Source organism: Melanerpes formicivorus, unplaced genomic scaffold, assembly GCF_026170545.1.
Source record: "Melanerpes formicivorus ecotype bairdi unplaced genomic scaffold, bMelFor1.0.p_v2 SCAF_14, whole genome shotgun sequence".
NCBI classification, from domain to species: domain Eukaryota; kingdom Metazoa; phylum Chordata; class Aves; order Piciformes; family Picidae; genus Melanerpes; species Melanerpes formicivorus.
The window spans coordinates 3,047,276-3,071,617 of record NW_027142366.1 but is presented as its reverse complement, the minus strand read 5'-3'; the positions used below and the strand labels follow the sequence as shown (position 1 = coordinate 3,071,617).

General features: G+C 51.5%; 2 protein-coding genes across 8 annotated transcripts in view; both read right to left on the bottom strand.

The window, feature by feature from the left end:
• The window catches only part of RNF216 (ring finger protein 216), an 88,367-nt gene extending 72,149 nt beyond the window's left edge, over positions 1–16,218 (bottom strand). Inside the window, exons 1-3 of one of the 3 annotated variants that reach the window (XM_068146616.1) lie at positions 16,082–16,218; positions 15,239–15,308; positions 1,125–1,254 (exon numbers count right to left, since the gene is read on the bottom strand). In XM_068146616.1, coding sequence (XP_068002717.1) covers positions 1,125–1,191 — 67 coding nt within the window. In that variant the 5' untranslated portion in view covers positions 1,192–1,254; positions 15,239–15,308; positions 16,082–16,218. Of the gene's footprint in view, positions 1–1,124; positions 1,255–6,456; positions 6,520–15,238; positions 15,309–16,081 lie in introns of those variants that run through there. The other 2 variants (XM_068146615.1, XM_068146617.1) reach the window with 2 other exon arrangements.
• Positions 16,219–18,948: 2,730 nt separating this feature from the next.
• The window catches only part of SMURF1 (SMAD specific E3 ubiquitin protein ligase 1), a 64,746-nt gene continuing 59,352 nt past the window's right edge, over positions 18,949–24,342 (bottom strand). For 3 of the 5 annotated variants that reach the window (XM_068146610.1, XM_068146613.1, XM_068146611.1), the window contains exons 17-18: positions 23,838–23,922; positions 18,950–23,136 (exon numbers count right to left, since the gene is read on the bottom strand). In XM_068146610.1, coding sequence (XP_068002711.1) covers positions 23,037–23,136; positions 23,838–23,922 — 185 coding nt within the window. In that variant the 3' untranslated portion in view covers positions 18,950–23,036. Of the gene's footprint in view, positions 23,137–23,837; positions 23,923–24,342 lie in introns of all 5 variants that reach the window. The other 2 variants (XM_068146612.1, XM_068146614.1) reach the window with 2 other exon arrangements.

The window sequence follows — 24,342 nt, the reverse complement described above, 5'->3', positions numbered from 1 at the left end:
GGAAGAAGCACTCTGGGGTCACTGGTTCCTCTGCAATTTACTGTGACAGCCACTCCTACCTCCCTCAGACCTCCAGCACAAAGTACAGCTCACCACAGTGGCACAATGGCACATGCAGGAAACTCACTGACACTTACGTAGAGATCCTTGGGACTGTAGAATGGGTTGGGGTGGAAGGGACCTTAAAGATCATCTAGTTTCAACCTCCTACTGGACCAGGCTGCTCAAGGCTCCATTTGAGTGCCCCACCTGGCCCCAGATCACAGTATCACAGTGATCCTTCTAGCTGCTGAATAATTATTCTGAAGCACATACAGAGTGCTTTGTAACTTCTGCAGAGAGGTCCTGGACTTGTCAGCACTTCAGGGATGATGTGCTTTCTTCTATTGATGTACAGTGCATTCTAGAGGAGAGATAAGGTTCCCTGTGCAATTCAGCCTCTTTGCAAGACTGAGATAGATCCCCTGGCTGCAGGTGAAGAGGACACTCTGCTATGAGGTGACTCCCTTGTCCCTCAAGGCTTGTAAAGAGTAGAACACAGATGCTGCTGGAACTCAGGAGACACTCCAGCCAGAGAGGATTTCTGCACTGCAGGGGCAGCACACAACCATGCTTTCCCTATGACCTTACACACTTCAGCTTGTGCTTTACCCTGAGCATCCACAAGTACTCCTTTATTACTCTTCAGGCACACACAGAGAGCAGCAGTTGAAGGCCACTCTCGGAGGAACAGATGCAAACGTGCACAGCCCTGTGAGGACTGGAATGCAGAAGCAGCCCACAAGGTCCTCAGGAGGGGGGAAGACTACAAGCCCCTCAGATCTGCTGAAGTACCTCTGCAGGATTCTATGAGCCTGTGGTGCTGCCAAGAAGTTAGCAAACTGCCTCAAGGCAGCCCGAAGTGAGAAAGGCAGGAGTCAAATATTTTGCATGTCAGCATAAAAAGAGAGAATCTTCTGTGGGTGGCTGTGAAGGAAGTGTAACAGAGCAGTGCATAACATGGCAAAGCAGACCACCAAGCAGGCTGCCATTGAGAGAACTCCTGCAAGTGCAGCATCATGGATCCTGCTGCCTGCAAGCAGAGCCCTGCCCGGCGCGGGGGGCGTGCACCAGAGGCTGCTCACCTTTCCCTCGGTGGCTGCGGAAGCTCTGCAGGTTGATCACTTCTTCATTTCCACCTCTCTCTGCCATTTTAAACAACTCTCCCCTGCAGTGTCAACACCTGGGCATGGCCAGGCAGGCTCACATGAGCAACTAGAAGACAAAATCAAAACAGGAGAGAGTGAGGAGAGACTCAGCAACACCCTAACCGGACTTTCCCCAAGACTGAGCCACTCAACCCTTTTGGGGTTCTCCTGGCTCCCCCCAGAACAGTCTCTCCGTGAGGATAATTCTCCCAACCAACTTGTCAGTGCCTAAAAGCAGACATGTTTATGTCACCTTTTGTTCTGACAGTTAAGACAGTCAAATGAAGAGTGCAATCAGGCCCCAGAGGCCTCTCTGAGAGGACATCAAGAAACAAAGCAGCTATGGAATCACAGAAAGGGGAGGGAGGAGAAGATGCAACTCTGTCCAGCCAGGACTCAGACTCCCAGATGTGGAATTTCCTGTTTCAAGTCAAAAACCTGATGCATCAGCTCACACAGTGGTGCTTCTGCCACCATCTACTGGTGAAGGGAACAAGAGCCACTTGCCTGAGCTGCCACAGGACAGCACTGTAAACCCACATCTCATAGGTGCCAGTTGATGCCACTACAACCCTCCCCTGCTGCGTTTGTGGTATGAGCTCATGGCATTAAAGTGCTGAACCCAGGCAAACAGCTGACATCCTGGGTCAGCCCAGGCACCCCAGCTGTTAAGCTGAATCATGAAGTGAGTCATACTGACATGGAGACACCAGCATCACACCCTGGACTCACTCATTCATGTGCCACCAAGCTGAGGCACAACTTCAGAGGGACCAGAGGTGCTTGGAGCTGACTTCCACAGCATCCATGCTGCTGTCTCACCAGAAGGAAGCTGCCCTCCTGGCAGGGCAGTGTGCAAGGGTTTTGTGCCTGTACTGTCAAGCATCACAGAGCAAGCCACATGTACAGAACACTCTTTATTGCCACTAGCTGCCAGGTTAAAGAATAGACTTCCTTGATCCATGACACATTCCCTCCTCAGTGAGGGTTTGGCACCAGCTCCAGGATGCCCCAACCTGCTCTCAAACCAAAAAGAGAGCAAAACAGCAACCAGGCTCCTTCACAGGACTGAGCTTTTGGGACCAAAATTTGCTACCCCCCTCACCTGCTCTCAGCTACAATGAGTCAGCTGGAGGCTCCTGAGCAGCATTAGGAGTTCAGAGGAATCACTGCAACCTGAACAGTAGGTTTCCATTTTATGTCCTGTCAGCTCAGAGCTCTCCATCGCTGCTACCACAGAGTGGCTGAATGCATAGGGGAGCCCTGAGCACAATTTGATCACTGGCAGGAGAAAGGAGGTCTTTTTATGGAGAAATGTTCATCTCATCATCAGGGCACCAAGGAATCTGTATCATTAAACATTTACTGATGCAGTTGGAAGAAGATGGTGGCTCTGCTGTGAAATCCTGTTTGCTAGCACACAAGAGCAGCATAAATTCCTCCCCAGTATTTCTACTTAGCCTCCTCTGCAGGGAGCAGGATTTGCAGCTAGGACAGCAAGATGAAGAAACCAGTTCAGATGCATGCCAACTACTCATATCTATAGCCCCCCAAGGAACCAATCATTACCAGCTTCAAAATATTTGAATGCAGGACAGCAATAATGCAAGTCAGTGTGATTTAGCAGCTACAGGAGCCAGAAGCCAGGGCTCGTTTCACAGCGAGCACACACTGCATGGCACACCAAGAGCTGGCTGCTTTGGGGCAGGAATCCTCCCCGCTCCTGCAGAGCAGCCTGCACAGACAAGGACCACAGCCCTGCTCTGCAGGCACTGGGGTAAGCAAGCAGGAGCTTTCCTCTGTGCAGAGCAGGATGCTCGCTCAGCCCACACAAAGGCTGCCACCAGCAGGGCTTGGTGTCCAAAGCAGCCTTCTCCACAGGGAACCTCCACCACCAAGGGCTTCAAGGCTTGGCTACCTGAAGGGAGGTTGTAGCCAGGAGGGGGTTGGTCTCTTCTCCCAGGCAACCAGCACCAGAACAAGAGGACACAGTCTCAAGCTGCACCAGGGGAGGTTTAGGCTGGAGGTGAGGAGAAAGTTCTTCCCAAAGAGAGTTGTTAGCCACTGGAATGTGCTGCCCAGGGAGGTGGTGGAGTCCTCAGCCCTGAAGGTGTCCAAGAGGGGATTGGATGTGGCACTTGGTGCCATGGTCTAGTGGGCATGAGGTCTGTGGTGACAGGTTGGACTTGATGATCCTTGAGGTCTTTTCCAACCTTGTTGATTCCATGATTCTACACACAGCCACACTCACCTGGGCCCAGCACTGGCGATGGTCCACACTGGGGTGGGACATGAGGGAAGGGAACTGCAGAGGCCTCTTCCAAGCAGTGTTACTACAGACATGCAGCTCCCCCTGCGTGTGAGGCCTGGCACCTCAGCAGCACACCCTGCTTCCAGTAAGCAGCTCCAGCAGTATCAAGGGCAGAGTGATGCTTTGAAAAGACTTCAAAAGCAAGACCTGGGTCTTCAGCTTCTGCCTTATAAGCAAGAAGAAATAAACCTTACTTATTTGCCAGAGTGGCAGGAAAGTGCTGTTCCCATCAGTGCAGACAGGTGCTGGAGCCACAGCTCAGCTGCTGGGTCACTTGGTGAAATCTCTGGGGTTTTTAAAGGCCACATCCACAAGTTACAGTTACTGCTGCTCCTGAATAGCTACCAACGAGCCCTGCAGAGCCCTTCCCCATCCTTGGCCCTCTCAGCACTTCAGATCAGCCAGCTTCCTGCAATTCCAAATGAGGAGCAATGGGAAGCACTGACAGCACCTGTGTGGCCAAGGCCACCAAGCAGGCCAGAGGCAAAGCCAGGAGGGCACCCAGGCCACTTCACAACATGTCCCCATGCCAACCACTCCTGCTATCCAGCAGACTGGTCCCACTGAGGACTCCTTGCACCAACCAACAGACCCCACAGAGCCAGCATCCATCTCGCCCTGGATGCCTTCACACAGACTCAGGCCCAACAGAGAAACCTCTTGGCAAGCAAAAAGGCAAAGGATCACACAGCCTGGCTGAGGAGGAACAAGGACATTCATGAGAGCTACAAATCAGTGCTCACTGCATCAAGTGGTGTGGACAGAGGCTAGGCAGGTGTCTGCTCAGATTCTCTGAGCTAAGCTCCATGGCTTGGCTATTCCTCCCCTAGGCAGACATGCAATGTGTCAGCAGAGCTGGGTGCACATGCTTGGGTCTACACCACAAATGCTGGGGCACAGCCAACAAAATAATCTTCTCCCAAATAGCTCCAGTGGTGCATTGCCCAAAGCTGGCTAAACCACAGCTGTTCACACCCAAGACCAAGGGGAGAGCCTCAAGACTAACATTAAGAACATGCCCTCTAAAGGCAGCTCTGGTTCCTGGAGAGAGGAACTTGCACACTTCAATCTTGAGCATCATGAAGGAGGTGCAGGGAATGATCTGCAATGAAATGTGGGAGAACAGAGTGTCTCCCCACCTGTGTAAGGAAGATGTGCACAGATCACCACACAAACTCGTGGTGGTTTGAAAGCAGGATTGGCATAAAGAGCATTAACAGTAATGCACAGTGAAGGAAACACCACCACCAAATCCCAAGCCTGTTAAGAGCCAGCAATGCACCACTTTTCTGCTTCAAAACAGGCTGCATAAAAGGCCAAGCAGCTTAATAAAGCACTGCTTTGAGGGTTAGAGTCAAGCTTCCTCCAAGAGCTAGCAGTTCATTTTGTCAATGCTCAATACAGAGCTCAAGTTTAAACAAAGATCTATAAGCACAGGCCAGTTCCATCTAGTGGCATGAGCAGGAAGTTTATTCATGTTTATTATAGCACTAGGGCCTCCAGGAATGTGAAGGAACAAGATCAGAGCCACCCTGGGGTCTTGCCCTACATAAACAACACAATAAAAAGCAAGGAAGACAGATAGAAAGGAGATGCCTCACACCACCCCAGTGATTTCTGTGCCTATTTGTAGGTGGAGAATAAGGCTACCTACAACCAAGCCCTAACAGGCCCATCAGCTTTTGTGCAGTGCAGTCAAGGACAGGATATCAAAGCTGTTTGAAAGGAAACAGACCTGGCAGCAGACAGAGGCACACTTTGGAAGCCTCCCCCCTCCCCTCCCTCCTCTCTTAAACCCTTCCACTACAGTACAGCAAGCTGGACAAACACCCACGTGGCACCACTCTCAGCAAGGCTTCAAAGCCACCCTGACAGCATAGTGAAGACAATGCTGAAGAGGGGGAGTCCCAGATCTCCTCTCCATTTCCCATGTTGCTCCATGTGTTCATGACTCTGAGCATCCAAACTGTTTCCCTGCACAGGCAATAAAAGCCTCCCTGATAAAGCTTTCCCTACAGCGACTTCAGAGGAGAGCAACTCACTAACAGAACAGCTACTGGGGGGGGGAAATAGATAAATGAATGCCAGAGGCCACCAGGGACTTGTGCAACCATTCTCTGAGCTGACCAGATCTCAGACTGCCAGCTGAGGTCACACATACTTTCTGGACAAGCTTCAGTATCATCCACAAAACCGCTGGTCCCAGCTGCTGCCATGAGTCAATGGATCAGGAGCTAAGAGGCAGTGCAGAGCACACAGGCTGCTTACACAAGGATGTCTTATTTATGGTGAGGGTGCTGGAACAGGCTGCCCAGAGAGGTTGTAGAGCCTCCTTCTCTGGAGGCTTTCACAGCCTGCCTGGATGCATTCCTGTGTGGCCTGCCCTGGGAGTTGGAGCAGACAACCTCTGAACGCTCCGTGGTTCCATAACCCATTCAAAATCCCTGCTAACACCACATCACATATTTTTAGCCTAAGCCTAAAAATAGCAAGCAGGGGGGGACTGTGCATATATTTAAACTCCCAGTGTGTGTGGGTGTTCTGGGCTGCAGTTAATTGGAGCAGAACTCAAACTCTCTCCCTCCACCACCTCACGTTTGCGCTGCAGCGAGCGTCTTCAGACAGCGCTGGGATTCGAAGCGACAAAGGGAGACACCCTCCCCACCACCCCATCCCAGGCACATGTGATCTCTTTCCCCACACACACACACTACTTACAGCACTTGAAATCTTGAACTCCCACACAGCCAGGATGGGACTAGTCTCAGAGTGCTCTTTCCTGGCTCTAGCTCAAGGCAACATGACTAGACAGAAAGCACTGCAGGGAGGTAGGAAGAGAAATCCCAACCGAATGGGGGGGTGGGGGGGAAAAAAGAGCAACTTGAAAGATATGTCAGCAACATCAAATCATTGTGTGCTTTAGCCTCTCCCCCATACTGCAACACCAGTGTTGCTCACCTACACTGACAGCAGAGCATCAACTCCCACTTTGTGCCTGCGGGCAGCAAATGTGTCTGCTGGTAGCCTGCGAGCAAGGTGAATCTCTGACTCTTTTCAAGCTGTTAAAACAAAGAGAAGCTACTTAAATAATGCATGCCTTGTGACAACCAGCAAAAGGAAAAGCTAAAAATTCCACCCTTAGAAAAAAAAAAACCCAACCCAAACCCCCCCAAAAAAGGCAAAGCACACCAGAAGGGAAATCAAGCAGCTCGACTCGACTGCCAAGCACTCCGCTGAATCATTTCAAAGGGCTCAGGGTTTGCTGGGGGCTGCTCCTTCTAGCATTCACTCAGCAAAAGCAGGGAGAGATTAGCAGTGGTGGATTGTGCTAAGTGGCATCACCCCAACTGAAAATGAGAGCTCCCCTGATCATCGGCCCAGCAAGAACTGCTCTGCACAACCATCCTGCCTGCTGTGCCCCGGGAGCATCACGCTGTGCCAAGGAATAAGGCCAGAGGTTAAAGGGGGGGGGGACCTGCTGCAGGGCTTCTGCCTTGCAGGTCTGCCCAGAGGCCTGCCCACAGCTCTGGGAGAAGAGGGAAACCACAGCCAAACAAAAGCATTGGGCCCTGCCCAAAAGCCTTTCCTCTGGCCTCCTGAAGAGAGGAGTGTGTGGGCAGGGGCTGGCAGGCAAGCACACCTGGTTTCCAGCAGCAGCTTGGCTTGCTAAGAGAACGATGGATTACCAGAGTATGAGCTCCACCTGTGTCACTGCTCCAGCCCAAAGACAATTGCTTAGTCAGGAGCAATTAAGAGAGATTTTCAGGGATTACTTGGGTTCAAATCCCCATCTAGACTGCCCCATTTCACAAGGCAACTTCGGGCTCACAGGAAGCATCTCAACTGTCTGCGCATCACAAGCCTTCTAATCAACCTCACTTGGAGCTCCTCATCCCATCCAGGTGACAGTGTCACTTCAGATGTTATTTTCCATACCCAAGCTCCATTTTCATGGCATCTATCACCACAGAATCCAGAAGGAGGCAAATCTGTCCAGCTGTGTCTTATTCACCTCTCAGCTGGCCAGCTGCAATGATTCCAGTTCTCCTGACCAAAAGCCATCTCTCTGCTCTGGGAGCTCTTCTCCAACAACCATTCAGGCTGGATGTGAGGAGGAAGTTCTTCCCCATGAGAGTGGTGAGGTCCTGGAATGGGTTGTCCAGGGAGGTGGTTGAGGCCCCATCCCTGGAGGTGTTTAAGCCCAGACTGGATGAGGCTCTGGGCAGCCTGAGCTAGTGTGGGGTGTCCCTGCCCATGGCAGGGGGTTGGAACTAGCTGATCCTTGTGGTCCCTTCCAACCCTGACTGATACTATGAGACTAAGACTGCTCTGAAACAGATGGAGTGGTCTTCCAGAAATGGGCAACTAGTAACTCAACTCAGCTGAAGGTTTCTGGTGTCTTCAAGCTATTCCTTGATGACTGGCATCAAGGGCAGTTGCTGGACATCTCACTGCCTTCCCATCAGTCTCCTGCTAAATAGGGGGGCTCCCTATCACCACATCCCTCTGATCAGCATGAGACTGATGCTCCTGATGCATGGGGAAAAACACCACTCTGCACAAGAGATAGGAGAGCTTTGGGATCAGTCATTTCTCTGCTCTGTTAGATTGAGCCCTGAGATAAAAAAAAAGCCTTAAAATGGCAAAGTCTGGTTAGAAAGAGTTAATGCCACTGCCTTGAGCACTTCACTTTAAGAGCAAAGGGAAAATTCAAGGCTTTGAGGGAAGAGGCAGCTCTGCAGTTAGCTCCTGCAGAGGTATTCCTCTGCCTGCCTCGGATTCCTGGCACGTGTGAGATCAATCAGTGCAAACCCCCAAATCCAAACCCTCCTTCTCTCACATCACCCAGGCATGGGCTTGGCATTTTGTGGCCTTCCAGGATCTGAAGGGGGCTACAAGAAAGCTGGGGAGGGACTTTTGAGGGTGTCAGGGAGTGATGGGACTGGGGGGAATGGAGAAAAAAAAACAACTAGAAATGGGTAGATTCAGATTGGATGTTAGGAAGAAGTTCTTCCCCATGAGGGTGGTGAGAGCCTGGCACAGGTTGCCCAGGGAGGTGGTGGAAGCCTCATCCCTGGAGGTGTTTGCAGCCAGGTTGGATGTGGCTGTGAGCAACCTGCTGTAGTGTGAGGTGTCCCTGCCCATGGCAGGGGGGTTGGAACTGGCTGATCCTTGAGGTCCCTTCCAGCCTTGACAATTCTCTGACTCCATCAGCAATTCATCCACCAGCAGCTCAGCCCTTTGCTGTGGCAGCACACACAAAGCCACCCTCTTTGGGCTCGCAGCTTATCTCCCAAACCATCACTTTCAAGAACTGTTTTGCTCTGGTTTTGTGGCACAAGGGTGGGGACAAAAGGAAGGGCATGTGAAACCCTGCAGCTTGCAGCTTTGCTGCTGCCACAGCGAGTTTTACTTCCAGCTTTCTTGCCCTGAACTCCTCTCTTTCCCAAGAGGAGGGGGCAGAGGCTCCTTCCTCCAAGCAGCACTGTTACTAAAGCCACTGGTGCCTGGAAGAGCTGGACTCCACCTCCTGCCATGGGCTGCACATACCTGCCACTGCTCTACATAACATTAATTGCAGCTGCCTTCTCTTCCCCATCCACCCAGCAGCCATGCAGGAAAGAACAAGGGAGATGCCCTGTGTGCCCCAGGATGAACATGAGAGTGCTCCTCCTCGGTTGTACTTCACAGAGCCCTCCAGGGGAAAGGACACAGCATTTCCTCTCCAAATCCTTAGTAGATTCCCCCCCCCCCCTTCCTTTTTTCTTTCCTTTAAGAGATCCTGAATGTCACCTTTAAACGGTATAACAGAACAAAGAAACCAAGCACAACCTTTTAAGGAGCTATTTAACAAGTCGAATGCCTTCAGGTGATCACCTTGGCACCATTTTTCACTGGAGAGGGCATAAAGAAACGAAGAAGCTTAAGGTTGCTGGTTGGAATAACATCAGGCCAGGCTGTGGCACTGACCCTCACACAGAGGAGCAACCAGCTCTGCTTGCAGCCCCCTTTGCAGGGACCACTGGGAGCAGGAGGAGCAGCCAGGCTGCACTCAAGCAGCATACTGCTATTAAAAGCAGCAGCAAGGGACTAACTAGACCAAAGATGGAAGGTTGGAAGCACAAAGGCTCCTTTTTAGTTGCAGTAAGAGCCAGAAGACTTTGAAACTCACACAGGATTGATAGGTTACAATGGCATCCAAGATGTTAACACCACTGCCTAGCAGACCAGCTCTGGAAACAACCATCCAAGCTGCACTGGGGAAGTTGTGTTCCAGGGGGAAAACAAAAGCCATAAATCATAACACATCACCAGGAGCGAAAGTGGAAAGGGGATTCTAAACACTGTTTTATATAGAATCAATAAGGGTGGAAAAGACCTCAGAGATCATCAAGTCCAACTGTGACAGTTTTAGGCAAAGGTTCTACACCACATCACCAACCTATCACCCAACACCTCATGACTAACTAAACCATGGCTTCAAGAGCCACTTCCAATCCCTTTTAGAACACCTCCAGAGAGGGTGACTCCACCACCTGCCCAGGGAGGTGGTGGAGTCACCACCCCTGGAGGTGTTGAAGAGGAGACTGAATGAGGCACTAGTTGATCAGATGGTGTTGGGTGATAGGTTGGACTTGATGATCTCAAAGGTCTTTTCCAACCTGGCTGATTCTGTTCTATCCCCACTGCTGAGGGCCTGCAGATCATCAGCTCTTTCCAGATTCTCAAGGCAGCCATCGACTGCTTTTGTAAACCTGGACTTGGTTCCCTCTGCAGCCACGTGTTAGCCTTGTGCCCAACAGATCCCAGCCTGAAACCCAGGGCAGCCTTCCAGCCTCATGACAGTTGTCCAGTCTGACTTCATCCACACCACGTGGCAGGGTTTGAGCACAGTATGTTAAAATAGCAGGAAAGCAAAGAGCTTGTGTTTGAGGTAAGCACGTCCCTGCATCAGAACTGAAACCAGTGAGATCACAGCCACCTTCAGAGGCCCTCCAACATTCAGCCTTATCCTTTCCTCAGCCACAAATATGTGAGCTATCAGCTGGCCAGCTAAAAAGCAGGGAAAGCAGAGCTGCACATTCATCCTCCAGGTCCACACTCCTGTAGATTTAGGAGACCTCAAGGCACCTCACACTTTCCCCCCCGAGGAACATAAACATTTGGCATCTGCAAGCCTCCAAAACCACGATAGGCCACAGCAAAGAGGTTACCCAGGCTGCAGGCAAACCCTTTGCTGAGGCCATGACTGGCTGCAGAGCTGCATGCCTACCCCTTAGTCACCGCAGTCCAACGCCGCTGAAGCCTTCCCGTGGCAGCACACAAATTCTTTTCCTGGGTGTTGCAACAGTGCAACACTAAACAGATTATTTAACCCTCTGGGATGGAGGGGCAGGGAAAAGCAGCCACAAAGTGCTAGACTAACACAAAGCCACGAAGCTGAGGAGCGCTGCCGGAGTCAGAGGTGCGCTCCGGCCAGCCCGTGCTCGTCACGGCCGATCCCAGGGCACCTCCCAGTTGATACACAATGGAGCCTGCTCCACTACAATGGGATTCCGGTTCCACACCGTGGAGGGAGGACATGAACTCTTTCCCCCAGCCAATGGATCTTGCCAGTCATCTTCATCTGCAGCTGGAGAGCCTAGCAGCAGGGGAGGTGTGGACCGCCCTGCGCCGCCGCTTCCTGCGAGGGAGAGCGAGCTTCTCTCCCTGCCTCCCCATTATGCTGCTGCTGTCATCTCCCTTAAATTGCATTACCACGCACCACAGCCAGAGCAGGGAGAGGAGGGAAGCCTTCCAGGCAGCTCTGCTGCAGGCAGCTGTCAACATCACTGCCCCTTTCACTCTGCCATCCCACTGTAACACCTTCAGCCAACCACGTTTTGTACTTGCCGGGGGTATGTGGCTGTCTCTTTGCTACCAGCCTCCAGGTACCTCCAAGCAAAACTGATCTGCAAGCAGCAGAGGTTGGGAGAGGTTTCCCATTCCCCTCCCTCCATCAAAGGCAAAAATGCATCGTGTCTTTGGGATGATATCTGGAAGTCAGAGTGTAAATCTGCTCCTAACTCTGGTTTCCCAAAGGCTGCCAAAAAGCCAACTGCTGTCTGCCCTCCTCCACTTGAGAGCCAGCAACAACAGTGTCCCCAGCTGGGCAAGAGCCTGTCAGTGTTGACAAGGCAGTGCAAGAGCCTTGTGCCAGACATGCTTCAGACAAAATGCATTGCTTGTAGCCATTTTCCATCCAAACAAAGCTTCCACTTAGTACAAACCCTGCTCACCTTATACTGCAGAGCATGCCATCACATGATGCCTCTACAGATCTTGTCCAAATGTTTATCTAAATAATGCAAACAGTGGCCTGGCCTCTCTACAGAGGTGAGCAGGCTCAGTGTGAGCAATACAGCACTTGTCCTCAGAAGCCAACTGAGCACATTTCAGGTCACCCTGACACCTACATACACTCCTAGATTTATTTCACCTCATCAACTTTGCTGCTTGTTACGAAGACAGCCTCCAAAGGACACCCTGTGGCCACTGGCAGCAGCAAAGGAGGGCAGGCTCCCCCAAAAGCAGCAAGGAACCCACACTTCATGTGAATTTCCCCCAGCCTGGGTCAGACACACTACAACACAGCACCACCACTCAGGGTAGCAGCTGCCCCACGCTGAAATCTTTCCCCAAAGCCCAATGTGTTTTCCACTTAATCAGGCTCTGACAGCTCTCCCCATCAACACAGGGAGGGAGCCACAGCAGCAGTGGTAATTAGGAGAAAGGTGTCATTCAGCAGGAATATGATCTCCAGCCCTGGGTAATTAAGCTTTCTCAAGGATTGGTACAAATTTAAAGCCCCTGCAAGCTCTGCAGCACTGACCCAGAGGAAAAAAAACATCACTGCTGAGATACAGAATTTCAGGTTGATTTTGGAGTAAAAGCAACATGAAGGCTGCTGAGAGAGAGAGAGGCAGAGAGAGCATCCCAGCTCAGTAACATCCCTCATCCCACATCTCAGTGCTGGGGCAGGGATAACTTACTGAAGCCACCAGGACAGTGCTCAGTGGCTGCCTTCTCTTTTTCCTGCCTCTCTCTCCCCAGTTTTCCTGTCCCAGTAACCTGATTAAAACCACTCTGCTCCTCACCAGGCTAAGTGCTGATCAGCACCACTACCCAAGCTCCACTTCAAACACAGGAACTACCACACCAGCGCACAGATAACCTTATCCCCTCTGCTGCCACTGGGAGGTAGCTAGTGTCCTGCTGCACCTGCATCCTCACACCTTCCCCTGCTCGCTGTAGGAAAAATTAGGCACCCACTCCACCAGGGTTTGAACCTATTGAGAGCAGCTAAGTCACACGTAGCAGCTTGAGGAGCCAACCCTTCCACCGAGGCAAGCAACGCACACCACCGTTGTTTTAGCGCACAGAGAGACTCCTGGACTATCAGCCTTTCTCCTTCGAGTAGCTGAGGAGATGCCCGAATTCCATCATTTAAAAGGAGCCTTAAAATATCTCCAGACCCACCCCCCACGCCCCAGCCCCTGACGAGCTGAATTAGCGGCACACTTCTGCCCGTCCCCATAAGAATGCAGGCAGCAGCCGGCGCCGACACCCCTGGCCGCGCCGCGCTGCCGGCGCTGTGACACACTAAACCGCTCACAATGACTTGAAAAAAAGAAGGAAATTAAACATAAGACACCCATTCCAAATTAATGAATGGGAGCTGCTGGCAGCAGGCACTGCAATACACCCGAAGGGCTCCTCCACGTCTCTGGCGCTGGGGTTCGTGTGACTCGCTAACCAGCTCCTGGCCCCCCGAGACACGCTTCCTGCCTCTCTCCTTCTCTCCAGCTGCGCCGGAGTTGTTGGGAGTTTAGTGCTCGCTCCACCTATTTTTGCCACAGGACTTTTAAAGTGATTTGTGTCCGATTTCAAAGCACAGACCGCGCTGCCAGCGCTGGGAGCTGGCCGGCGGCAGTGACGCCCACTGCATTCTCCGGCAGACAAAGCGTGGACTACCCAGGAATTTGGACTTCCGAAGCGGCTCCTGAAACACAAACCTAGGGACAGGCTGCCAGCACCCCGCTGGAAAGCAGAAAGTACCTCCTCGGTAAAGCCTGACCCAACTACTCTTCCCCCTGCCCCGACTGCCACAGCTACCTGCAGCCAGGCTGACAGGAAAACACCCTAGGAAGGAAGCAAAAGGAGGTGGGAGAAGGCTCGATACCAACAAGCAGCGCTACCAAGCAGGCTGATCTTCAGGAAGTGAGGCTGAGTCCTTTCCCAAGTCTTGCTATTCCAGGCACAAATTCCTGTCAAGATGATGGTTTATTAGCATCTAGTCACACCATGCAGACACCCAGCACATGAAAGCTATTAAGATGTTTACAATACCGAAAGGCCTGATGGAAGGCAGGGGAATTGCTGCACAGCATTGGTCCTAGGAATTAAAAGCCCTGATGAAAGCTGCAAATTCCATAGCTCTGCAATCAAAAGCTCTCCCTGCAATTCTACTAGCCCCAAAGAAAATGGGTTCCACATATGGTCTGTGCTGCAGGCTCCTGGAACCTGTACATGGACGTACCAGAATCTGCTCAGGATTTGGCCTTGTCGAATGATGGATCTCAAACTTTCTCCCTCACCTCCCAAACAGGTCACTGGAGGGAATAAAAAGTTCTTATGCCTCTGAAAGCTGTTAGAGGCCACCATATAACTGAGAATGAAAAGTCCAACTAGCCAGCTGATCTATTACATAGAATAAACCAGGTTGGAAGAGACCTTCAAGATCAGTCTCCTCCATTACTACTCCTAGAAACCTTCAAGAGCTCCAAAGTATGTTGATCAAAACAGAAGCATGAAAGAGGAAGCACCACCAGCACAGAAGCAGAGAAGACAGAGGGCTCTGCTCATAGCTTTTAGCACTAGGGCTGCCTGCTCCTCTCAGCCACCAAGCCAATTAGCAATGGCTTTTAGGATCGCTGCCTGAAATGCAGCGAGAAGAGTCTGCTGTGCTGAGTGGTGCTCAGCAAGCTGGAAAAGAGACACAAGGAGGAACACACAGAGAAGAGTCAGAGTCCCTCAGCATTAGGCCTCAATAATGGAAATAAAAGCACACAGCAGCAGCATCTGCTTCTCTTTTCTAAAGCATCAGAAGCCTCAAACCAGCACCGAGCAACAATACTTCACACAAGAAAGTGAACCTTGCTTGACAAGCAGCAAGGAAGCCGAAAGGAAACACTGACAACAAAACTTCCACAGGAAAGCTAAGTGTCTAGCACTCCAAAATGAGTTATTAGAAGACAACTGAAGATACTTCAGGTCATGAAGTGAGAGGCAAGATGAAAAGCAAAACCTCCCAAGCCAGACTGGCAGGTGGGAGCCAGCCGTTAGCTGCCCAACGGCCGGTGCCAGCAGATCCTCGAGGCAATGGTGACTTCTGAAGCCAACCTAGGTTTCACCCATCCCAAACTAGGGTGCAGGAGCTGCCTGGTGAGCTCACACTTTCCTCTTCACACACAGTGGGTTTAGCTACAATTAGGCAGCCTCAGAATGCTTTGGAGAAACCCTGACTTTCCCCCAGCCATCTGAAGGAATGAGTGCAGCTCCAGAGGCAGAACCACCCATCAGACACCTCCTCACACAAACACTGTGTACATTACTGCTCCCAGTGTTTGCTCTCTCCCACCAAGCTGAGCCAGCACTCACATCAATGGGGGGGGGGAAGAGGAGGAGGAGTATCTCTTACACAGATCCCTCAGCTCCAAGGACAGCTGTGTTTTGGGTTTCTTTTCTCCGGCAGCTCCCACAGCAGATGCCTGAAATGTCAAGATGTCCCAGTGGCACCAAGTGTTTCCACAACAAAACAAGGGTCAGAAGAGCAAGCTTTATATCCGCCTTTCCCTGCCGGCCCTGCAGCCAACGTTATTTGTCTTCCTGAGTTACAAACGCGCGGCCCAGGGGATGCCAAACAAGTCCCTGCAGACAGGCCACGGCCAGCAGCGGCGGCAAACGCTACCGGGGGGCTCCCCACCCGACTTCACCTCCCTGCCAGGGTCCCTCGGCAGCACCGGAGGGCCGGGAGGCAGACGAGGGCCTCACCAGCGCCAGGCTACTGACCCCAGGAGGCGAAAACGCCACGGGGCTGACCCCGGGGAGAAGGGACCGGCCCAAGGAAAAGGACTCCGGGGCCAGAGGAGGGGGAGAAAGGTCACGGCCCAGCAAAGAGGACTCCGAGCCTGAGGTGGGCAAGGGCCCGGCCCAGAGGAGAGACCTCCGGACCCGGAGAAGGGGGATGGACCTGGTTCAGAGGACTCCCTGCATGAGTGGGGGAAAGACCTGGCCCAGAAAGAGAGACCTTGGCCCCGAGAGGAATGGGAGGGAGGAGCTGGGCCTTAGGGAAGGGGCAGGGAAGGGCCCGGCTCCGAGGGAATACACATGGGGCAGGACTCCAGTCGAGGACAGCAGCCCTTCCCCTCCCCCGTGGGGGCGGGCGAGGCCCAGGGGCCGGGAGCCCACAGACGAGCTCCGTCCTCCTCCCCCTCAACTCCGAGAGGGCCGAACCCGCCGCGGGCCCTCGACCGGCACTCACCGACTCGGTTCGCCTCCCGCCGGCCCCGCTTCATTTAACCGCCGCTGCCCGGCTCCTTCCGGCCGGCCCGCGCCACGTGACCGCTCCGCCCCGCACCATAGAGATGAGCGGCGAGGAGCGGCAAGCGGCGAGGGACAAACGGGCGGCCCGGGCGGTCCCGTCTGGGCAAACCTACCATAGAGGCGGGGGGGAGGCCGGTCCGCCAGGCGGCCCCGCCCCCTTCCGGGCGGGAGGGGCTTACGGGGAGGGGGCGGGGTCTGAGGGGAAGGGGCGGGGCGAGGAGCGCACGTGTTTCCTAGCGGGGGGCGGGCAGGGGCCCCGCGGCGTGCCGGTGGCCAGCGGTGGGGCTCTGACGTGGAGGGGAGTCACACACAGATGCCCTCGGGGAGTGCTTTGCCGTGGAGGTGGTCAGGCCCCCTGCGAGGTACAGGTGCCGTAGGGGGGGCTCTGCCATAGAAGGGATGGCAGGTCCCTGTAGGGGTCCTCTTCGTGGCAGGGGAAAGATCCTTATGGGGGTGTTCTGCTAGGGGGGGTCTGGTCCCCTATGGGCTGAAGGTCCCCTGTGGGGTGCAGGGCTGCAATCCCGCCGTGGTGGTTAAACTTCTGGAATGGAAACCCCGAGCACACAGCTCAGCCTGGCCCAGCAGCCCTTGGGAGCCAGACCCCAGGGCAATCCTCCACAAGGGCTCTGCCGTCCTTGGAGGCCTTAAATGATGGCTTTGGGGTGTCAAGTAGCTCTGAGAACAGGGCTGTGGGGCTCTCTGCATGCTCACTGCCCGCAGACCAGAATGGATTTGTTTCCTCCATCCCCAGCGTGGCTAATTCAGCCCAAGAGTGTGAGGGACACCAGGAACTTTCCCACATTGTTCTTAAGGACCCAAGCTGTTACCCAAATTCCCCTCACCTTCCTGGGACCCTAGAGCTGCCCCTTTCCTGACTCCAGATCAGTGGGGGCTGGATACCATTCCAAAAACACCTTAAAAATATCCAACAACCCTTCTGTCATGTCCCCCCCAGCCTGGGGCCTGGGCAGCTTTGGGGAAATAATAAGAAGCATCACTGAAAAAAACCCAAACCAACAAAATAAGTGGATTAAAGAATTACACTGTGCTGCAGTGCACATCCTGATACTGAACATGGGATGATCACTGTCAGCACTGGCTTCAGACTTGTAGCCATCTCTCTCCACTTGCAAAGCATGACTAATTAGGGGGAAAAAACCTACCCAAACAGACAGCAGAGATTCATCAGCATTAATGAATCCTCTCTCTAGCTCTCATTAGAGGGAGGATTGTAATTTCACTCCTGAATACTGAGGTTTTGGGAAAGAACAAGTAATAGGGTTAGAAGGGGGGAAAAAAGATAGAGGGAGGTAATTAGTTAAACACTGAAGGAAACAAAGTGTTCTGCCTGGAAAGGAGGGGTTTTATCTGGGCAGTCCATGAAATCGAGTGGCACGTCTGTACCTTGTCCCCTGAGCCAGCTGCCACAGCCACAGCCCCACCACAGAGCCTCAGAAAGATGGAAGCCTGTTCTGTCAGCACCAGCTGATGCTCAACATTCAGGAGAGACTTTCACCAGGACACCTTCATTGCCTGGAGCTCTGGGCTGTCACACAAACCATTGTTTTAACCTTATGCACTGTTTTGCCATGCTGCATCATTTGCAGTAGCAGCAATACCTTTACAGAATCCCAGCATGGTGAGGGGTGGAAGGGACCTCAGGAGATCATCCAGTCCAACCACCCCTGCTAAAGCAGGGTCACCCACAGCAGCTTGCTCAGGATCACAGTGTCCAGCTGGGTTTGGAATCCCTCCAGAGGAGACTCCACAAACTCTGAGCAGCCTGCTCCAGGACTCCAGCACTTTCACAGCAAAGTTTCTCCTGTTTAGGTGGAACCTCCTAGGTTCCAGTTTGTGCCTGTTGCCCTTGTCCTGCCACTGGACACCACTGAGAAGAGTCTGTCCCCATCCTCTTGCCCCCCACCCTTTAGCTCTTGCTGAGCATTGAGAATCACAGAATCATCAGGGTTGGAAGGGACCTCAAGGATCATCTAATTCCAACCCCCCTGCCATGGGCAGGGACACCTCACACTAGGTCAGGTTGCTCACAGCCACATCCAGCCTGGTCTTAATGAGGCTTCCACCACCACCTCCCTGGGCAACCTGTGCCAGTGTCTCACCAGCCTCATGGTGAAGAACTTCTTCCCAACATCCAATCTGAATCTCCCCACTTCTAGCTTTGCTCCATTCCCCTTAGTCCTATCACTGCCTCTGGGGCTGTTCTAGAGCAAAATAGCATTAACCAGGTTGGAAAAGACCTTCAAGATCATCAAGACCATCAAGGATAAACAGGCCCAGGTCTCTCAGCCTTTCCTCCTCACAGAGATGCTTCAAGCCTCTCAGTAGCTTCTGCTGGCCTCTCTCCAGCAGTTCTCTGTCTGTCTGGAACTGAGGAGCCCAGCACAGTACTCAAGATGTGGTCTCACTAGGGCAGAGCAGGGGGGCAGAGGAGAACACCCCTCAATCTGCTGCTTCATAGTGTCATAGTATCAGTCAGGGTTGGAAGGGACCACAAGGAGCATCTAGTTCCAACCCCCCTGCCATGGGCAGGGACACCCCACACTAGATCAGCCTGGCCAGAGCCTCAGCCAGCCTGGGCTTAAACACCTCCAGGGACGGCGCCCCAACCACCTCCCTGGACAACCCATTCCAGGGCTTCACCACTCTCATGGGGAAGAACTTCCTCCTCATGTCCAGCCTGAATCTCCCCACCTCCAGCTTCATTCCATTCCCCCTAGTCCTATCACTACCTGAGATCCTGAGAAGTCCCTCCCCAGCCTTCCTGTAGGCCCCCTTCAGATACTGGATGCTGCCTGTTGTTGGTATCTTCAACACTGTGCTTTTATCCTCCACCTTCTTTCTCCATGCAAGCTGAGCACACCTCTGCCACGCTCCTTCATTACAGGTGTACCACTTTCCCCCCCCTTGACTTCCCTAAACACCATCACAAACCAAAGGGTGGGAAGCCAAGAGTTTAAAGTTGTGAGGAGTTTATTGCATATGTAACAAAAATGAACATGACCTCCTGGGTCCAGCCTACTATACAATCACTGTTTTTATTTCCAGCTGGTTCCATAACCACATTAAATAGAACTAGTTCTTTCTTTAAATACTTTGTTTTTGTTTTGATTTAGACACAAAATGAAACATTAGTGTACAACTGTCACAAAATAAATCTGCAGTAAAAACGGTGGGGAGGATACCAAAGGATAGCAGCAATACTCAAAACCAGGACATTACAAAAGAATAAGTTAAAAAAACCCCAACAAAACAACAACAAAATAAACCCCAAACAACAACAAAATAAACCCAAAACAACAACAAAAAAAAACCCAAAACAACAAAAAAACAACCACCCCCCCCCAAAAAAAACAACCCCAATATTATAAAGTGGTTGAGGAACGATGACAACAACAACAAACAACAACAGCAACAAGGACGAATGAAGACGAATTAAAACCAGCTCCCTACTGTGTGATGCTGGGAACTCCTCTGTGCCACGCTGGCCCTCAACCTGGGCACTGGCTCACAGAGGGGGCCCCCCACCCCACCCCCACCCCACCCCCCAGTGGCTGGAGCAACTGATTTACAAAAGGAAAGGATCTGTTGGATTTTCACAACCACCTCGACTTGAAGGATGTCCATGCTGCTGAGCAAAGGCTGGGCTCCCCACAGCTGGAGCTCCCAGCAGCCTTTCGGAATGGAGCAGGGTCTCTCGTCTGACGTAATGCCCGAGTTGACGCTAACGTCCGTTTCAAGCCAGCCTCGTTCCTTCCCCCCCCCGTGTCAAACACGAGCCAAGTGGTGGTTTCCTACATCCCTGAGCATAGAGTATAGGCTGATGAGCAGTATCAGGGCGAGCACGGAAGGCCTGGGCCGATGGACCAGCTTCTAGGTTTGCCTTTAGGACAGCAACGAAGAGACACAACTGTACCTGGCGGTTTCCTTCGGGTCGGATCCAAGAGCGGACAATGACGAAATGAACACCAGACTCGATGTTATTCTTTGGGCAAGTCGGAGGAGTTCACAACCAGTTCGAGTGCTGGCAGACCGTGTGGGAATGAACAGACAGATTCAGCCAGCTGAGGTTATCCCAACGGCTCCTGAGAGCTTCGGAGAGTTCGCAGCTCAAGCCGCGCAAGCTGTGGTTTGTGTTTCGTCCCGCCTCGGCCTCGAAACCGGCCAGAGGAAGAACAAGCCACCGCTGAAACCCTGTTCTGCCTCCCTTCTGTATCTCCCTCCATCCCCCTCCACCAGCTTTAAGGCCTGCCTCAAATGCAGAATGACACAAAAAGAAGTCCTCATCGTCGCTAAAGTGGCACAAAGACAACTCAATGGGAGAGGTGGTGGAACTCGTCGAAGGAGAACTGAAAGAACTGAAAAGACAGGGCCCTACTCTTCCCACTGTCAGCATGGAGGAGGTACCTCGACAAGGGCTTCAAATACAGCACAAAACAGAGGGGACTTTTCCAAACAACAATCCTTGCCTACTCTTATTCTGTGCATTCAATAAAACACTGACCTAGCAAAGACATTAGAAACTACCAGATGCCAGCTGTGTTGCTGACAAAGCTACTTGACCTACAGATCTCCAAAGGGGTGGGAGGGGCAGGGGGGAATCTTTTACCTTCACCTTGCTTGGTTTGTACTGAGCTGAGCCAGCAGTGCTGCCACAAAGAGTTTGTGTGGTAGGATTTCTGTTTGCAGTGGGCTTCAGTATCTGGGGGGGTTCCACTTTCAATGAAAAGTCCACATGGGAATGCAAGCAAAGCTTTTGGGCAATAGTCCACTTTGCCTTTTTTGCCATTTCCCCCTCCCCTACCTATCTGACTGGTTTATTGCACATTCAAAGGTACTGAAAGGATTAAGCACACTCTTAGGAGCAGGTACAACTCCACAGCCATCCTGAAAAGCCAGGGCTGTGGGGATTCTGCTGCTCAGCCCAAGACCACACAGCTGCTTCTGTGCTGACAGTTGCATTTCCTCTCTTTTCTGCAAGAGTCACATCACTTAGGTCCCAACATCCAGTGCTGCAGAAAACTGGTCCCCAAGTGCCAAAAGGAGTCCTACTGAACATGGCTCTAAACACAGCTCTCCTGCACAGCCTTGCAGGATGAGCATCTTTAGCCACCCTCTGCAACTCTCACGGCGTGGTACAGTTTTACACCTCCGATGCAATCCTTACTCCTGACAACAAGCCACAAGGATTATGGTCAATGGGGACAAAAAAAGAAAACCACAAACCAACCAGATGGAGGAAGATGCCAGGGTTCTGTCCTATCACAGTTTAAAGCCATTATCAAATTCAATTCAAAAAAGAAGGACAAAATAGAAGTATTCCAGTTGACGTCTCCTACGAACGATCTCTTACCCACAGCTGAAGTTTTCAATGCACTATTCCATGAACATAACATCTGCTAAATGTGTCAGTAATGAAATCTCTCTAGAAATCAGGCTTGCCAAAGGGAAAATAAACAACAAGCCAACCAAAGCCAACCCAAAATCCTCTAGAAGCAAGCCTGCTTTACTGAAGTGGAGACACGTTTGGTAGAGAACTGGGTCCTTCTGAAGCCATGTGACTTGTTAGAACACTGCCTCATCTTGGTGTGCAAACTGGAACACCTCCCCCCCACCACCCCAGTGTTAGTGATTCAGGTCTTTGATTTGCCTCTCTTTCCCCCTGGGAGGTTGGTTTAGCAATGTGTTAGAGCACAAACCTTTTTAATGTTAGTTTTAGGTATTTGAGGTGGGGGGGGGAATAAAGAGCCTCCTATGGCTCTCTGGAGACATTTTCATCCCTACAGAACTGAAGTCATAAATTCTTCCAATAGCTTTCCATAACATTTAAAAGGTACTCACTGTATAGTTACCCTTTTTACCTCAAACTCCAAATAAACCTTTCCCAAGGTCAAAAAGTTCAGGCCTGAAGTCTGCTCTGTTGCTCTCAGTGATTTCCATGCGAGTCTTAGCATCTGAAGTTGCACAACTGCACCTTGGGTAACACAGCGGCACAGAAATCACAGCTTTGGGCTCAAACAGGTCTTTTTTTGTCCTCTGTTCTCCTCCTTACAAGGCTTCTCTGCAAGGTACTCAGGTCTAGATGAACTATGGAAAGTAATTCTGCAGGATGAAAGAACTGCTTTCATGTGCAAAACAATTAGATTTCAGCCAGGACAACCAAGGAAAGGAATCACACAACACCACTTGAGCTGTCCCAGAGTCTTTCGCTTTTCTCAAGGTGAGCCACAGCTTCCACTGGGAGCTTCCTGCTAAGGCAGAGCTTGGATCTCTTTGCCTTTCAGTTACATATTTGTTATGGAGGTATTTTCTGCTAGAAGTTTGCTTTTTGAACAGGTGTTTAAAATGTGCAATGTAAATTCTAGTGCCAGTCAGACACTCTGCACCCGGACTCTACAAGGGCTCAAGCTTGATTTAAGACAAACTAACCAGGTACACCTACCAGTTGCAAGTCCTCAGCAAATTAAGCTCATTCTTAATTACACTTTGATCCTCTTGTTAAAAAAAAAAATCCCAAAACCACAACAAACCAACCCCAGGTCACTGACCCTATCACAATATGTGTTACAAACCTAGCAGAATATCCTGTGTAACCAAAGCCCAATGCTGAACTTGGCTGCATATTGTTTTATGGGGAATGGAAGAAGAGGGAAGGGGTTACTGTATCAAAGGGGAGAAAACAGAGGTGGAAACCACCAACAAAAGCCCCCACACCCCCACCCTCCTCCACCAGTGGTGGAAGGGAGACAGCCCTGTCTCTAAGTTGTCTAGAGTTCTGATGCTTCAGACAGCTTAGCAGGAAGTTCACAGCAAGCTTCTTCTAGCTTTTAATTTGGTGGTCCATGAGCTAGCATCTGTTTCCTTTGGTTGCTTTTTCACTCCACAGCAAACCCACATGTCTCTTCCACAGCTGTCAACAGCTTCTCATAAAGCTTCTCGTATGACTCGTAAGGCGGAATGTCGATCCGGTTAAAGCTAGAGGGGAAGCAACAATAAAAGAGTTACTGGGGGGAGGGAAAAGAAAATATTCCAGATCAGCTACACAGAGAGAGAATTTGTACAAGTCAGAGAAAGCCTCAGCCACTTCAGTGGCCAAAGCAGAGAAGATAAGAGCCGAGTGTATTTCTGCTGCGGACGAGCACAGCTCAATAGGGCAGTGTTCGGGAGGAGGCAGGTGGCAGATGCAGGAGACCTGCAGACAAAGCAAGGCATCAGACAGGCCTAGCCCCTGCTCTGCCTGCAGACAAGCTGTGCTGCTGCCCAAGTGATTTCCTGGCTCTGATAGAGTGAGACTTCCGACCCAGAGCTCAGTTCTGTGCCTGCACTGGGCTGCTGTTTACATCTGAAAACCATTCCCTGTTGTATGAGGACTCGCTGCTGAGAGTCCTTCCTCAGTGAACGCTTTCGCTGAGTACGGAGACAGAAACTTACAAGCCTCTCACTATCCAGAGTAATTCACTCTGGGGTAAGTGAACACCAGAGAGAGCACAGAAGACAAATCAAGCTAGGAGGAGAGAAGTTGATTGTTTTGCTGGCTGCACAGCACAGATTTTTCCAAGCTAGCAGAGCACACATCTCTGCGTAGCACATGGTTAATCCATACCCGGGAGAGAGGACTCCTTTAAGCCCAGACAAAGGGGAAGCAAGCACTGACATGCAGAACATTCCCAGCTTACCAAGTGTGGGCTTTGGGAAGGTTGTCTGTGTTTGCATCTATTAAATGGATGGTAAACAGTCTGGGTCCTGCAGCGCCTGTAGAACCTTAGACAGACATTCTAGTTAATGCACTTCAACAAAACATCATTCACACACAGCAATTCTGCTGCTCAGAAAAAGGCAAGAGGGAGGAGATCAGAGTTCCAGCTGCAAACACAAATGTGTCACAGGCTAAATCAGTAGCTGATGAAAGGGTGGCAGAAGTGCTAGGGCTGTCCATGACAATTCATTCCCAAAGCACTACTTTGGAAAGCTGCTAAATTTTGTATTAGCAAAGCTGCACCTTCAGAAATGAAAAGGTTTAAGGGCAAGGAGGCTTTCTTTGTAAAACAGAACTATGGGTTTTCATTTTCAATGTCAGTTTACTGCCAGCCAACAGATGGAATGTGAGCAAGAGAATCACAACAGTCTAGGACACACTGCCACTCTTTCTGCTAACAAAAATTGCAGCTTTCAGGAGCTCGG